The sequence below is a fragment of the Xenia sp. Carnegie-2017 genome, unplaced genomic scaffold (genome assembly GCF_021976095.1).
Source record: "Xenia sp. Carnegie-2017 unplaced genomic scaffold, XeniaSp_v1 HiC_scaffold_16, whole genome shotgun sequence".
In the NCBI taxonomy this organism is placed as follows: domain Eukaryota; kingdom Metazoa; phylum Cnidaria; class Anthozoa; order Malacalcyonacea; family Xeniidae; genus Xenia; species Xenia sp. Carnegie-2017.
The window spans coordinates 11,391,074-11,408,110 of record NW_025813469.1 but is presented as its reverse complement, the minus strand read 5'-3'; the positions used below and the strand labels follow the sequence as shown (position 1 = coordinate 11,408,110).

General features: G+C 36.2%; 1 protein-coding gene and 1 long non-coding RNA gene across 2 annotated transcripts; one reads left to right on the top strand and one right to left on the bottom strand.

Annotated features, from left to right (window-relative positions):
* Positions 1–95: 95 nt before the first annotated feature.
* Positions 96–12,202, bottom strand: LOC124436161 (engulfment and cell motility protein 1-like). Its single transcript, XM_046986083.1, has 25 exons — positions 11,815–12,202; positions 11,654–11,694; positions 11,000–11,069; positions 10,876–10,926; positions 10,532–10,624; positions 9,533–9,609; positions 9,356–9,455; positions 8,880–8,968; positions 8,741–8,806; positions 8,594–8,672; positions 8,302–8,352; positions 7,822–7,944; positions 7,616–7,726; positions 7,432–7,536; positions 7,249–7,357; positions 6,215–6,351; positions 5,960–6,031; positions 4,735–4,826; positions 4,436–4,487; positions 4,298–4,361; positions 3,422–3,526; positions 2,540–2,616; positions 2,381–2,458; positions 1,917–1,961; positions 96–1,108 (listed from the first exon to the last, which is right to left on the bottom strand). Exons 1-25 carry the CDS (start codon positions 11,899–11,901, stop codon positions 953–955), a joined length of 2,130 nt encoding a protein of 709 aa, XP_046842039.1. The 5' UTR covers positions 11,902–12,202; the 3' UTR covers positions 96–952.
* Positions 12,203–16,480: 4,278 nt separating this feature from the next.
* Positions 16,481–16,914, top strand: LOC124436911. The gene is made up of 2 exons (XR_006945536.1): positions 16,481–16,665; positions 16,727–16,914. It is a non-coding gene; the product is annotated as an uncharacterized LOC124436911 (long non-coding RNA).
* The last annotated feature ends 123 nt before the right edge of the window (positions 16,915–17,037 follow it).

The following is a 17,037-nucleotide window of genomic DNA, read 5'->3' as shown; positions in this document are numbered from 1 at the left end:
GTACACCAAACAGGAACTTTCAATTTTAACCATAAGTTCTCAGAGTTATTTATGTAATTGTAAATATCATCCAGGTCAGTACCTGACAACTGGAGTTTATAACCCAAACAAAACTTTATATTTTCACCATACGCTCCCAAATATGGGGGATATTTACACACTTGAAAATGCCATCGAGTAGCTGATGTCTAGGAGTCTATAACCCCCAAAACCTTTCTATTTGAACTATGCGTGCCCAGATATTTGTAATATCACACACGTGAGAATACCATCGAAGTCAGTTTCTAATACTAATATAAACCAAACAGAAACTACCATAAAACGTATATAAACCGAACAGAAACAGGTATAAACCTGATATAAACCGAACAGAAACTGGTATAAACCTGATATAAACCAATCAGAAACTTCAATTTGAACCATACGTTCCTAGATAAAGAGGATGTTTACAAAGTATGAAGAAAATTTTATAGTTACTTGGATATCTGATACATTCATTCTCGAAAATCGCCAATTTACATCAGGCACGTAGCCAGAACGATAATTGGGAGCGGGAGATATTAATTTATAATCTGTAAAAACAATGGATTCCAAAAGAAACTAATACGCATGTCATGCATTTATGAATATGCCCCCCCCCCTCCAATCATCGTTCTAGCTACGTGCCTGATTTACACGCCTTTTGCGACAAACGTGTGCCAGAGTTAAATAGTGATGCGTTAATGTTTACCACTTTGTAAAAAAACGAATATTTGCGCTTAATATGATCAAAATATGCGTGACAAAAACCAAGCAATCAATCCAGTTCTTGATCAGTTTTTCGTGCACCCAATTTCCATTGTGTAGGAAAACGACGCGATTTTTAATCACAGCACAACCATATACTGTCTTCTAAAAGTGCGGTTGATATGCAGTTTTTCACCTGCAATGTTTTTACCGTGCATGATGAAAATTAATTGAAATTATATCGAAATTCGTAATTCGAGGGATCTGGTGGTATTGGCGGGGCTTCTTCGGGAATTTTGATGTTCTCCAAATCAAGCAAACGCAATTTCAATTCCATACTGACGAGTTTGTCCAAGTCGGCCTCCCACGTTTTCGAACGTAACTAAAACGAAAGCAAATTTGATATAGTTAATATTTTTCATACCCAAAGTTTACTTACTCACCCCCTGTAAGAAGGATAAAATTGGTATAGAGAAGAGGACGTAGACATTATAGAAGAGGATTGATATCGAACTCCCAAATAACTGTTATGACATCATATTGCATAATTAGTTTTGGAAATAGTACTTTTCCTAGACCTTTAGTTATAGTCTGGGAGACAGCCGGGATTCAACGAAACATTAAATGATTTTGGCAAATTGAAACAATCTAATTTTATAATCTAACTTATATGTACTTTTTACTCATGAAGTTTCAACTCCTTTCAAATATATCGACGATGCCAAAAAGTGACGGTCCAGCAATGTGACGATCAGCATATTTGCTTGATGAACAAACATGAAAATCTCTACACTATGTATGTAAATAAGAACCCTTTAACAGAAATCGACAGCCACGTGCCCATGGCTATTACATATCGTTGTAACTAGCACAAAAACATTTCTGTTCCTGGCAAATTGGCATAACTCCTACGTGCACACTAATATGCACCAGTGGGATCGCACACTGATCAGGCAATGAAATTTCACAATAGATCAATTTCCAAAGGTCGTTTTATACACCTTGCTTAACATAATTCTATTGACGAAGTGTAAATGAAATTATAAAATAATCTATGGAGTCCATTTTGTAATTCCATATATGAAGTACAATCATAAAATTTGGTGTTTGAATTTTGAGTACTAAACACTTTCAAAGCACCTAATTTCGCTGAAAATATTAACATAGTTATTTTCGTGCTATCTACTCACTTTCTTTTCAAGTAGAATACTTAAGCCATCCACCCAATTATCGAACTAAATAACGAGAAAGGTACGATTGAAGAATCACAGAAACCTACAGAAATATTCGGCTACACGGATATGCGGCTAAATAGCTACAAATTACTTTAAATGTTTGCCTTTGCCTGAGTTTTCCATTATTACTCAAAAAGCATTTTGCTTAAATTTGTTCCTTTACCGCACTTTACTTTTTCTCTTGTCGTTCAAACGTTCGTTGAGAAATTCATATACCAAGGTGTGAATATTCGTATATTCAGCTGTGCCCTAATGATCAGCATGGAAAAGCTGAATATTTATTTACACACCCTCGAGTGGCATTTAAGTTTCGGTCCCGTATACTAACCAATGAAAATGGGCTTTGATCCCGATTCGGCGATTTTATTGGTCGATAGATGAATTTCGCAACAAACAATTGAACTGTCTTGACCACTTACCGTGTCTTGGTCAGGAGCAATAAAGTTTAATGGAGATTTTTCTTTTATCGTGAGAGAGAATGCCCATTGGACTTGGGTCTAAAGAAAAAACAATAACATGTTACTTAAGCGTCATTTTATTTTGTTCCTGAATTCAAGAATCATTTTCGAAATTTTCACCTTTTTTTGTCTGTTCGCTTCCTGCGTGTGAGGGCAATCAGTGCCCGTTAGTAAATCGTCTATTTCAGCTATCGCGACTGAAAAATACGGACAAATATCAAAATTATAAATGCATGTTTTCAATAAAATAAATAGTTGTCACGTGTATCGTTCATATGATATATATGTAGAGTGTACTTTTGTTGGCGATTTTAATTTAAAAAGACTTCAGCAGGCAGTGTTGAATATAAGAATATTACCACCCTCCCCCAAAAAGTACGTTATCATAAACGTCATCATAAACAAAGTCGTCATGCAAATTTAACATATGAGTTACATGAAACACTACGCAATTATTTAATTGATGTTTGAAATATCATCAATTGAACACCTGCGTCTTGTTTTCATAATTTCATATCTTTGTTTAACGTAGTATATGTTTCATCCTATATTACAAATTATAACTTGTGAATTCTAAATCTTTCGCGGTCCCTGCTGATGTTGAAGAAACGTAACTCGGTTATGCACACGTGGTCGTCGAAAGCGGGGGGGCTTAGAAAGAGGGCAGTCCCCCCCCTACCTTGCATTAAAATAGAGAATGTTTACTGATAGTCTATAATGTTTATAAAACGTACGTAGATACAAATGCAGTGCTGAGTCACGCACTTTTTGCAATTCTTTTATTACATTCACGATTGGGCGACGGGCGTTGCTAAAATTCAAAATGGCGTTTACCTAGCAACATGTTATATATTGGTTCACCTAATTTTTAAAATATGCCCCCCACTTCTATGTTGCTTCCGAGTTCCAACGCGCCTGGTTATACAAGACAACTGGCTTATCCTTGCATATAAATGGAACTCAATAATGTTTCATGACTGTGAAGGACAGAAATATACAAACCTTTATTCTGTAGTTGATCAGCGTTTGGTTTTGACGTTTCGTCGCAATTTCCATAATGCAAAAATCTTCTGTTCTGTGACAGTCTGCAATACCAATACTTGCTCTCTAAAGCATCAAAAATAGTGGGACTTCAAAAAAATTGTTCTAAGAACAATACTTTTGGGGGACTTAAAGTGTCCTTATGAGAAAAAACTTTTATTTCCTAAGCCTAACATATCAGTGAAAAATTTTTCAATTTGCTCAAATCGTCTTCTTGATGTGGCGGTTTTTTAAGTTGCCTTTCAATAGACTTGTCCGTCGTCGCTCGAAGTCTGGATCTAGCCAAATACCTACGTCATCCTAGGCAGTTGGTCTTTGTATCTTGTATTGATGAGTACCTTGCATGACGTCACAAAAGTAAGTCGTTCCAGACTTTTTGGACGACGGACAAGGTCATAAAATGGCACGATTTCACCAACTTTTTATTGATACGCTAGAAAAATCACCGAGATTTAATATCGCTGATAAAAATTTTGCTGAATGCGGGACTTTAGGTCTTGGATATGGCGGAAACATTTCACTTTCGTCGAGGAATAATACATCATATTAGATGATCAATCGAAATTGGCTCAAAAGAGGTTGCGGTTGCACGAAGCCTGTGTAGGGCAATGGGGAAATCCGCTTGACATAATTTACTCGATAGCTTCAAGACACCTTTCAATCTACTGGACAATCAATAGAACAAAACGCTAACTCAAAGATAACAAAGTTTCATTATTGTTGAAAACATATAATCACATACGTTTGAAAAAGTTACTAACAAGTGGATAAGGTTATTTGGGCTTCGTGCAGCATCAACCCACCCCTCCCCCCCAAAAAAATAATGTACATAAAAACCTTTATTTGTTTTTCTCTTCCCTGGCTTTTCAAATCTTGTCCCGGCAATGAGAAAATTAAATCTCTGCAAGAAAATCCGATGATTAAACAGAATCGTGCGCGAGTTTCACTTGCTAAATAAATGTAAATTTTTCGTACTTGGTCTTTCATCAGTTCTAACAAATCCGGCAAAATTTTTTTACGCAGATGCCTAAAGAACGGGAAATGAACAGTCAAAAACAGGCATCCACGACACCAGTGGCGTAGCCAGCCCGCAAATTTCATCGTGATATGTAAATTTTATATCATTATCATTATTCATTTCTTTAGAAATCTAATGTGTTTACAGTGAGTGAACACAGACACGACCAAACTTGCGCGCTGGTTACGCAAAGCCAAAACAGGAGTTAAATTTCAACGTGTTCTCCTTGGGAGAAAATAACTCCTGACATACTTACGCAATCGGTTTTGATTGAACATTGATATTCGTTCCGCTACCTTGAATCATGGAGCCAATAATAGTTTCCACCTTCAGGCCATTTATGTACGTCTGAAGGGAAAAATCCAGGAAATCTCAGTTAGTGTTTTCTAATTTTGTAATGAATATTAAAGTCATGACATCACTATACATAATTACGTCAGCGATAATCATCGAAGTTTTGCATTCTAATACACAAATTCATCTATACGTTGGAAGTTTTTGTGTTTTGATTCTCCATTATTACAGTGCTCGATGCGTGTGAGCAGAGCGTAAATATAGATGAAGAAAGCGATAAAATCACCATAAACTACAATTCCCTCCGCCAAGCCTGTTTCGTGGTTTCTCACTCCTAGGAAGATTTAAAATCGCTTGAAGTGTGAGAAATCACGGCTGTAGTTTTCGGTGATTTTTTTGCCATCTCGATCTACATTCATCTACATACGTATTTATTAAATTATATACCAATGTTTCAATCTTGCAAAGATTTTCAAACCATTTAGAAAATGATGCTCAATAAAAGTTATTATTACTCAATGTAATCTCATTATGTTATTGTCATAATGAAAAAAGTTAAATATCTCTTAGAAAAAAGTGAACCAACCATTGAACTAAAATACATTGAACGCTGCCTAAAACAAACAATTGAAGCCAAATTTTACACTCAGACACGCGAGATTTTATCCCGACACGCGTGTGTAGTGTTTCTCTCGCGGAGTGAAAATTGATTGACGACACACGCGAGTCTGGGGTGAAATCTAGCGTGTCTGGGTGTAAAATTTGGCTTCAATTGTTTGTTTTAGGCAGCGTTCAATGTATTTTAGTTCAATGGTTGGTTCACTTTTTTCTAAGAGATATTTAACTTTTTTCATTATGACAATAACATAATGAGATTACATTGAGTAATAATAACTTTTAATTGAGCATCATTTTCTAAATGGTTTGAAAATCTTTCCAGGATTGAAACACACGCGAGTCTGGGGTGAAATCTAGCGTGTCTGGGCGTAAAATTTCGTTTCAAAAAGCATAAGGGTTTTTTTATTACAGGTAGCGTTCCATGTATTTTAGATCAAACGAACCAACACAATTCCGTTGAAGAATTTATCTGCTTTATCTGCTATCAAGGCTTTCTAAATTGCCTTGGCAATGCAATCAGAAACCTATGTGATGGAGTTTCATGCCATGAACTATTTAAATGATCGTACTTTGAAATTTTCAAAAGTCGGGTGCTTCTCTTTCAACGTCACGTTAATCTGTTTTTCAACAACGGTCATAACCTAACAAAAATCCGAGGAAAAAAAACGAATTGAATTGTAGACACGGTGAATACCATCCTTTTAAACAAACATGGCACATCTGTAAATAAAAATTCGTTCAATATCAAAAGGTAGAATATGGGGGGAGGGGGGAGAGAAGAAAAGGAACGCGACTGTGGTTATACAAAGCACGAAGCTACTCACCCGTGTAAAGTCTTCTTGTTTTGCTTTCATTTCGCGCCAGGTTTTGCCCAATAACATAATGCAAATGCAAAAAAGCTCTTGAAAAGGGGCATCCGTAGAGAAAAATATCGGATAAAACGCATTTGACGTCTCGTCCGCTAAAACAAGAAACATTACAATCATCAGTTATATACGTATGAGGTATACCCATGTGTATACCCATTTTACCGTTCAATAACTCGTATAGATCCCCTCTACTCGTAAAAAACCCCAGAAACTTGGTGGTAAAATTTTGGAGTAAAGAGCTCTTTTTGTACAGCTCTGCATCGGACCCGAGAGTAATCTCAGCTCCCAAATTTCGCACAGCATGATCTTCACATGCCGTCATTCCTTCCTTCTTCACATGCCGTCATTCCTTCCTTCGGCAAATGCCGTCATTCCCTTCCTTCTTCACATGCCGTCATTCCCTTCCTTCTTCAAATGCCGTCATTCCTTCCTTCTTCACATGCCGTCATTCCTTCCTTCTTCACATGCCGTCATTCCCTTCCTTCTTCACATGCCGTCATTCCCTTCCTTCTTCACATGCCGTCATTCCTTCCTTCTTCACATGCCGTCATTCCCTTCCTTCAATAATCATATTAAACTAGCTCACATCCAGCTTACTTGCCAACGCTACACATGCATTGGCAGACATCTCAAAGGTGCACGTTTTCCCGCACGAGCGTTTGGGGAGAAGGAGAGTTGTGGGGCTCTAATTTACGACACAAATAGACTCTTGAAACCTGGAGTAAACAAAGTCTGAGTTCTAAATCAGACAATTTATGCAAGAAAGAAAAGCTGTAAAATACATAAGGACAAAGTACGACCTTAATCCGTTATACTACTGCCCTAACGTAGAACAGACCACAAACTTACGTTGTTCACCGACATTCAACAGACGACAAACTTACGTTGTTCACCGACATTCAACAGACGACAAACTTACGTCGTTCACCGACATTCAACAGACGACAAACTTACGTTGTTCAGCGACATTCAACAGACGACAAACTTACGTTGTTCACCGACATTCAAAAGTCCACACAAGAGCTTGACTAGGGCAATGCTTGATTTCGCAAAAGGACATTCGTGCCCATCTCCTCGACCCAGGTTCCCTTTAACGACCTGAGAAAATTAAAAAGCAATGTGTTACCATAGTGAAAACGTCACTCGCTTCACAACCCCCGAAAAATAAATACCTTCTCGTAGGAATCAGGATAATTTTTGCAAAAGAACATCATACAATCCAAAGCTAACAGTCCGGGGGGTGTTTCACGAAAATTCTCTGACAATCTTTGACAATGCTAGATGTAGATAATTATTGAATCGTGTCAGTTGCGCATTTAGATGCTCCCCCCTTCCGAATTTAACGTTAGAACTAACTTCGAAGCCAAGTTTCTTGTAGTCGTTGGATATTCTCATTTGCACATCAGAGTGACTAGCACTGTAATCAAACACTGTCTTGCGAAGCGTCTCGATTTTCTCTTTTTCCCTCTGACAATATAGTGGAACATAAAAACGCGATCACTCCATCCGGGGATTTCCGCGTCATGCAGGGGTTCTGGGACGCATTCGTGATGTCCTCTTACCTGGTCGTCCTCTCTCATCACCATATTCATTCTATGTTGCAGGAAGTTCAGAGTCAATTGTTGATATGTGTAGAGTTGATGAGCCATATCGTCACTAACACCTCGGGAGTTTCGTATCATGTTCTATACAAAAAAATACAAAAATGGTCATTTTTATTTTCAAACACATAAACTGCCATCAATCACATAAGCATACTGATCAGGCATTAAAATTTCAGGTACATTAATTTCTTAAGAACTTATTCTTTGATACACCCCGTAGAACACATTGCTGGCGCCCATATATTGTAGGCCACGCTTATATACTTTAGGCAACGTCAACTGGACTTTATGAAGCGTTCCCCCGCATCCAAAATTTGCAAAAACAATCACTAAATAATTCGTGTTTCATTTTAAAAAGGAAAAAATGAAATAACGACACTCTAAATTCACGACGACTTTGATGGCGATGTGCTTACATTAAATCTTTCTATGACTTACTGTCAATAACACATTTCGTACACCAATCGACCTTATTTCGTTTGATAATTCCTGCATAAAACACAAAAAATATTTCTTCGGTTTTCATCTTTTCCTTACGACAAAGAATTAAGAGCCAGCAATATAAGATAAAATACACCCCAAAAACATCATCCTTGTAAACACAAGATTTGACATACATTGACAAGAGAACCTTAAGTTTAAAAAGTTATGCTTTTTGGAGTATGTTTTCTATTATATTTTTTAAATTGTCGGCTGGAAAATGTTTTTGGAGAACAAACAAATTTCATACATCCCTGAGAGTCGATGGCGTTTTCATAATCAAAGCGTTTATCAGCGATATTGTGTTTATCCGCACGTCTTCGTTGACGCTAAATGGAATTATGGCGAACGTATTTTATGATGACTCGGAAGACAGTTGAATTGAATTTAATCTCACTTTTGTAAATGCTGTTTTAAACTTTCGATTGTAGCGTCTGCAGATACGATAGCATAAAAGTTAGGGCTGAAAAAGGCAAAGCGTATGGTGATTAGTTTTGTTTGGTCAAGCAGACTGCGGCAAAAAGCTAATTTTCTACCTGTTTTGCACAATGGACTCTAATATTGATAGCGATCGCTTGAGAACGGTGGGGTCCGTTAGGGCAGTCGTATTTACGAAGCTACATAACTAGGGAGAGGAGAGAAGAAATTTGATAACTTTTTCATATCAATTCTTGATGGTGGAAAAGCAAAATTGAAAGCATTATAGCAAGTAGTAAGACTACCACTACGAGTACGAAGTACATTGAACTGAATATAACTGGAATGCCACTTCCCGCCAAAATTTGACTCCAGCAAGTTAACTAGTCGCAGTAAATGGAATGGTAACCTTCCAGTTAATATTCAGTTTAATGAAGCGGAAATTTCGTTGTGACGTATGAAACACGTTGTTTTGTGCAAAACCCGTGGTGTTATAACCAATAAGAAGTCTTTAATAGCGTTGCATGAGAGGTCTACTATCGTAGTCGTACTCCTTGCTGTTGCCTTTGGCAAGCGCTTGTTCATTTTAACAAACCTTTTTAACGAAGGCGTTATATATGAAATTCCACGAAACGATGTTGTGTTCCATGAGTTCTTGAAAGGATGTCAAGACATGCGCTCTTAACTCACTAGAACTACAAAGAAAATAAAATCCACACTTCAGAAATAAGGGAATACGATCACAGTACCACATTCTTTTGACAATTCTTACTCTATTCCTGTGTCAATCATTTGTAACAATATTGTTAATCCCTCCAGTTTGATAAATTCCAGCGCAAACGATGAATCCTATGAAATATTTTTAAAGTCACCATCCAGCACATTAATTTCTTTAATTGAGGGGCTTGGGCACAGAGTCGTGGACGAAACGTTATTTCGATGGGGGTCATTCATACACATGTGTATTAGGAAAGTGTATAAGCTTTCAAAAGAATTCAGTCCATTAGTTTTTGCCATGTAGTTTTTGCTATGTAGTTTTTGCCATGTAGTTTTTGCTATGTAGTTTTTACCATGTAGTTCTTGCCATGTAGTTTTGCCATGTAGTTTTTGCCATGTAGTTTTACCATGTAGTTCTTGCCATGTAGTTTTTCCCATAGTTTCCTTTTTTTTTTAGTTTTGTAGTTCCATGTAGTTTTTTTGTAGTTCCATGTAGTTTTCCATGTAGTTTTTACCATGTAGTTTTATGTAGTTTTGCCATGTAGTTTTGCCATGTAGTTTTTGCCATGTAGTTTGCCATGTAGTTTTTGCCATGTAGTTTTTGCTATGTAGTTTTTACCATGTAGTTCTTGCCATGTAGTTTTTGCCATGTAGTTTTACCATGTAGTTCTTGCCATGTAGTTTTTGCCATGTAGTTTTTGCCAAGGGGTGCATCATACAGGTTGTTCATGTACAGGTCGGGAAGAAATTTGGGCGACATGCCATACTAAACTGAATAAAGCTGAATGGCTAAGGGCTACCTTGTGCCATATTACGATGCCAGCAATTTTACCTTTATCCCAAACTTTTCATGCAAGGCTTATAGAAGGATCATTGGGATGGTAAGCTAAAATGAGGGACTGGAGGTAGTATTTGGCTTCAAACAAGTACAAGCACGTTAAAGTAGCCTTCCAGTTACATTTTTTAGCTCAATGGCTATGCCTATGGTTTAGCTCAGTTTCCTAGCAACTCAAGTCAAGTATGCTTGGTAACAATTCAAATATAGAATTTTCACCTCCGATACTGCAGCCAATCTTGCTAAAGCATGTTTCTGGAGTTCGCTGTCAGCCGACTTTACATCATCATACAAAGTTTTTGCAAGTTTTGCCTGAGTAAAAAGCACAGAAAATACATTCACTTGACATCTGTTTGACTTTACATTTCAGTGGATGGAAAATATATATTACTGCCTTTCCACATTAGTTATTTGAAATTTGTTATTTTGATTTTGTTCCATGGTATTTTTGTATGAGACAATATGGTGCTATCATATAAGACCCCACTTTTATAATTACAAGACCACTTTGTCCAATAAATTAGTTCTCATTACTATAGCAAGATGGCAAAACTTTCACTCACAGGGGAGGTTACCAGCACCAAGACGGCACCATTCGTTAACTCATTGCGATTCTGAAATATACGATCAAAAGTGTTAGCGAACATTGCTCAGTGATGCATTCATACATGAAAAATTATTGCAAACCTGTTCATTAATATAAGTATTAGTGTTCTCATACTGCAATGCAAGCTGATCTGGGTCAGGGATGTTCCAACTACAGATATAGAAAGGAAAAAATTCACATTATTATGTAAATTGAGCAGTCGATATTGAGCCTGAAATTTATGAAATACTTGGCCTACAAACAGAGTTGATAGATTGCAAAAATTGATTTGATAAATTAAATTTCAAGACAATAAATTATTCAAAACAAGACCGTTAGGCTCCTCTCGAGCAGTTCACGCCGCGCCCTTCCCTCTCCACTTAATCTATGAAATATTCATTACAACATACAGAATGCTTGTGCCCTTTCCTCAAAACATGAAAGAAAATATTGCAATTTACTTTTTGCCCTGCCCGTACAGTTTGCCCGAAATACCTGATTTTGACACGTAAACTTTCGCAAAATGTATCAATTAATATTCAGTTAAAAGAAATAGTATCAAAGTTGTGACGAAAGGTTCTTCGAACGATAATTTTCGTCGTAATTTATAAGCAAACGATACAATAAACAAAAGTTTACATTATTAGTGGCTTCATAATTAAAGAATAGAAGCATGCGATGAGTATAATTAATAAATTATTGATAGAAACTTCATGATTTAAAAGCAAGCGAAGTACTGTCGTGTGTCCACTTACCCTTCGCATAGTTCGTTAATTATATCCTGAAGTTGGTAAGTCTGGAAGAACACGAGATTCAAGTATAATTCATTGAAAATATACGTTGATAACGTAAGAAGAAACTGTAAATTCATACGAAAAGTTATACAACGAAAAGAGAAGATAAAAAAGCACGTTACCTGATTAAAATGTAACAAAGACGACATCAAATGAGGGTATTTCTCGGGCGGTTTAACAGCCAATTTTACAATATTAAGATCCGGCATTTTGATGCTTGTTCACAGAGTTTCCCAGTTGATATTTTGTGCGAAGAACTTTGCCAACAGCTATGTTCTAAATTTCAGTAAGACTTGCGACAGATTCTTTGCGACTTTGGAATATTTCTTGGACGCGAATTCTTTCAATAATTAACTACCCGCTCACTTCGTGATCGCTGTGTTCATTAAATCACGGGCGTTCTGAAGATATTTTTGCCGAAGAAATGTGTTTTGAAAATTGACAGGTAAAACCAGTGACCAAACTACTCTCGCATATCACTCACACAGAATAGACATTATATGTAATAATATTGGACTTCCGGTGGTCTGGGTAGGTGGATATGTTTGGATAATGTTACATGTTCTTCGAACACGGTCAAGGGGTTACCGTATTTGCATTGAACTAAAATACATCTGAAACGTAACTCCTTATATGCACGTTTCTCATGAGCATACAAAAACCGTGTTAGGATTTATGTTACTTATAACTCCTACAGGTTTTCCTATTGATTGGCTAAAGCCAAAATACAACTAAAATTTGTCACCCCCCTGAAATAATGCGTGGTTTTTTTCGGCGAGCGATTTTTGTTTAGGCTTCTTGGCAGTAGAAAAACGTGAAAAAATTATTATTTGTCGTTTTTTTACATATTTTGTGCTTTGGAATTGTATCATGATTAGTTCATGCCACAGCAAGATATTTTCGAGGAGAAACATATTCAGCGAGAATCGAGGACGATCGATCGACAAATTAATACAACTCTACAAGACGGAACTGAATGTTAAGAAATATGAATGCCATATAAAACATATTTGAATATTCATAGATTTTATGCACTTTTTTCGAGTATTATTCCTGTCCTTTTACGTTTTATCAATGTTCCAGTGATATTATTTGTTTGATGACACACAATTTTTCTTGTTTATTTCATTATTGTTTTTGTATCAACTACCAAGCTTATCGGCCCGCCGTGATATGCATTGTTTTCATTTTCTTTTTCTCCCATTATTTGCTTTACATAGACAAAATACGAATGTCGCGTTTCTTATTTGAAAAATGTTTTTGCGAAGATCTTTCACTTTTCTTTATGACACTGAGCTATGTGTATATTTGCAGTAGGTGTATTTTCATGGCGTGAAAAATGCTTCTAAAAAAACACATTTTTCTCCTTGGCAAATTGCTCAATTTTTACGAAACCTGGAACTACAGTATTTAGATTGTTTGAACGTTTGGGTATGCCTGGAACTTTCAAAAACTCAGAAAAAGCAACAAAAATCGCGCGGACATTTCTTAACTTTTGTCTTTGCTTCAAAATTTTATTCGACATTCTATAATTTTGACTAATATTCTTCAAAGTCAATGGTATTTTGAAAAACTACCGCAAAGTTCAATTTTGAAATTTTACAAATGTAAAAATGCTATTTTTTGAATTCTTTTACAAAAGGACTGGCGCGACTTCAAAAATGAAAAAATCTGGCTTCATTTGACCCCCGACTTATCGTTCCAGATGTATTTCAGTTCAATGCGTATTTGTCGCTGTACAGCCACCACCATCGAATAAGGCTGCCCTCGAATTAAAACCGCACCTTGCCTTTCCAGATCATATGTTTTCACTCTTCAGTTGTTGCGCCTGTGAATATCTAGATAGTATGTTTGTGGATGTAGATTGTGTGCAAGAATGAGATGAAGCGATATGCAAAAGTAGGCAAGCTAAGTCTGTGATAAAAATCGTTTCGTTCCAACGTTACTCTTTTATGACTGCAAAAGATTTCCCTAACGGGAAACGTAATCTTAAAAAAAAATTCAAAGCCAGATCACAGCAAGTAAATGGATCACCATTATAAAAATAAAACTTGTAAAAGTCGTTTTTATAAATTAAACTGCTTTGGACTTTGATTACAAGCAGTCCAACTTGTTTCCTGCCTGAAATGTTAATCGCCAACCGGAAACCTTTCGCTTTAGAGAATTTTAATGCAAAAAAAGAGTCAACAAGCTACATTTTACCAATTTGGATGGACAAGTCATTTTCAATAGTTATCTTTTCAAACAACCGATGTTACATACATTGAACTATTCTGTTGTTTCCAATCATCGCGATGCAATTTTTCCCATTTTTTCTGTTCTTGAATATACCCCACTAACCCCACAAACAAGACTCGTATCTCTCTTATGCTTCTGTAATTATGCAAAGATCTGAATTTCCATTAAAAAAACTTTCATCATCGCTGCTGAAGCAAAATAGAGCTCCTTTAATTTATACCTCGGAAAATTGTTACACAAGTACTAGTTGCAGAGTTTGATCCATGAGGTTAGCTATAAACATATACACAACTATAACTACCATTGTCTATTGGTTTAAGCAATAAGATCACTTCAGATAAGCTAGACGCTAAATACGATCAAGAAAGAAATCAAAATGGCTGTGATGATGAGTCTCCTGATTTGATGCCCATTCCTTTCAGTTGCACTACGAGAAATTCAAGAGTTCGAAATAAATTTGAGGTTTTGCAAATGCTTGGAAAAAGGAGAGTTTGCTTGTCAAGGTAACTTTTTATTACATAAATCGTTTAAATAGACGGTAATTTGGTCATTTGAAGGAAATTTTGTACGTGATTTGGAAATGCTTTTATACGCTTAGGTACATAATAAATTGGAAGGCTGTCTCTATGCGATCAAAAGAATTCCTTTGAATTCGAAAATGTGTTGTTTAATCGCAAAATTACTCGAGAAGAGAAATTACTTTCAAGATTGAATCATGAAAATATTTAAGGTAAAAAAAATTACCATCCAAAACGAATCAAAATTTTATAACATAAGGGTTGAAAGCGAGGTTCAATTTAGAAGATACAAATTGCCTGGCTTATGAAATGTTATCTTTGTAGAAACTTTTATAAAAATTTAGATAGTCCCTTTTTTCCATGAAGCCCATAGATGCTTTTCTTCATGATGAGAGAGTTATATTGTATGAGGAGGCTCTCCTTCATCACAAACGACAGAGTTATGAGAAAGTTACATTGTAAAACGTCACTAGTAAAAAACGTATAAACTTGTTTAGAGTTGGTTTGAATTATAAGTCGAAAAGCAGAAGTTGTTTGAACCTTTGCAGTATCGTTGGATGTTCTAGTTTCTTTTATGAGAAGAATTCTTGTAAAGAAAAACAAATTTTGAAAACAAAAAATCCCGTTTACGGTCCATGCCTCCCGATAACTCGAGATAGTTTAGCACTAGAGCGTCGCATGTTAATTAAGGGAACCAGATAATTCTTGTTTGCCAAGAAGCCAATTGATGGTTTGCTCAGAAAGATATAAACCAATAAATATATCCTAAAACATGTTTAAGGTTGTCTTAACTTATAAGTGTCATAAAAAGGCACAGTTTCAGAAGAATTTAGTTAAAGCATTGCTTGCTTTATTTTAAAAAGATAAAATTTGAAAGCAAAAAACCCCGTTTTCGGGCCATGCTTCCCGATACCTTCTTATATGTAAGGCACTAGAACGCCGCATGTTAACGTTTCGGTAGGAGATTTCGGCCCCTCCACGCTATCCTACTTGGGAGATGCAATAGCAAGCTTCCGCCCATCAGACACCGAGATCACCTGCAATAGGCTTTGCTCGGGGTACGCAGGGAGAGTGCGGTCGCTATTTGTCGTTGCTCTGACCATGAACTTGGAGAGTTGATGAAGTTGACTACGCGTGCTCAGATTAATTCTCATTTAATTTGGGAGGATGCGAGCTCAGAAATTGGTGTTTTTTGTGCGCATAGCAAATTTTCAATTATATATTTTGTCATTCTCTTTGTCGTCTTAAAATTGTTTTGACAAATGCATACAAACTCATGAACACTTTGTTACACCACTTTGTAATATCCGTGACCATGTTAGAGTTGTTTTTATTTCTTTCATAAGTTTGTGTGTGCATATTTGTGCATAAACAATAATCTAATATTTATCACAGATATTATAATTCGTTAATTAAGATAAAAGAAATACTTGAAAATGAAACTTCGAATCGTGAAACAAAATCAAGCATGACAGAGGAGAAACAACGACGCCAGTTTGAAAATAGCTTGATGAAATTGAACAGTAGAAGCACCACTGGCACGCTAAAGAGTTTTGGATGAGGACTCGTGGACCAATGAAAACACAAATGATTCCAAGCATGTTGACGACGATAAATGCTCTAGCAAGGTCGAGGTTCGAATAAAAATCAAAGTCCATTAATAACACTGAGTCTACTGAAGTTATGTTCAAAAGAAATATCGATGAATCAATATACAGTTTGGAAGGTCGTTGGCTCAGGTGCTATATAGTAGTGGGAACTGTTCATGATGTTGCTGAACATATGTAAAAATAACTACCAGCGTCTTTCCTTTAGGACGAGGAATCTGATTTAGAAAGTGAAGAGGAAGCAATCACCACAAGAGATTTGCAAGAAGACTCAAAGTGTAATCTGCAAACTTTGTACATTATACTATTGTTAGAAGAGTACTCAAATGAATGTTAGTGACGAGGTGTAATACAAGGACCAACATGAATGTTAGTGACGATGTAATACAAGGACCAACAGAGAATTCTAATGAATGTAAGTGACGAGGTGTAATACAAGGACCAACAGAGAATGTTAGAAGAGTACTCTAATGAATGTTAGTGACGAGGTGTAATACAAGGACCAACAGAGAATGTTAGAAGAGTACTCTAATGAATGTTAGTGACGAGGTGTAATACAAGGACCAACAGAGAATGTTAGAAGAGTACTCTAATGAATGTTAGTGACGAGGTGTAATACAAGGACCAACAGAGAATGTTAGAAGAGTACTCTAATGAATGTTAGTGACGAGGTGTAAAACAAGGACCAACAGAGAATACGGCTTTTCTGTGAGATTGTAGAATGATTTAATTGTTCACATTCATTCAGAGGTAGATACTTTCGATTATTTTATGTGTTAACTGTATGTATGTGTAACTAAACACGAAAAAATTGTGAACAATTTTAGTTTGCTGAATAAATATATATAAAGACTTTTTATTTGCAATTTTTTTTCTAATTTTTTTCCAATAGGGTATGATTCAACTAAACGTGTTTAGATATTCATGGTTTTCTATTGTTACATATTTTAGGTGTTTTTTTTTCAAAACGTCGAAGAATGTC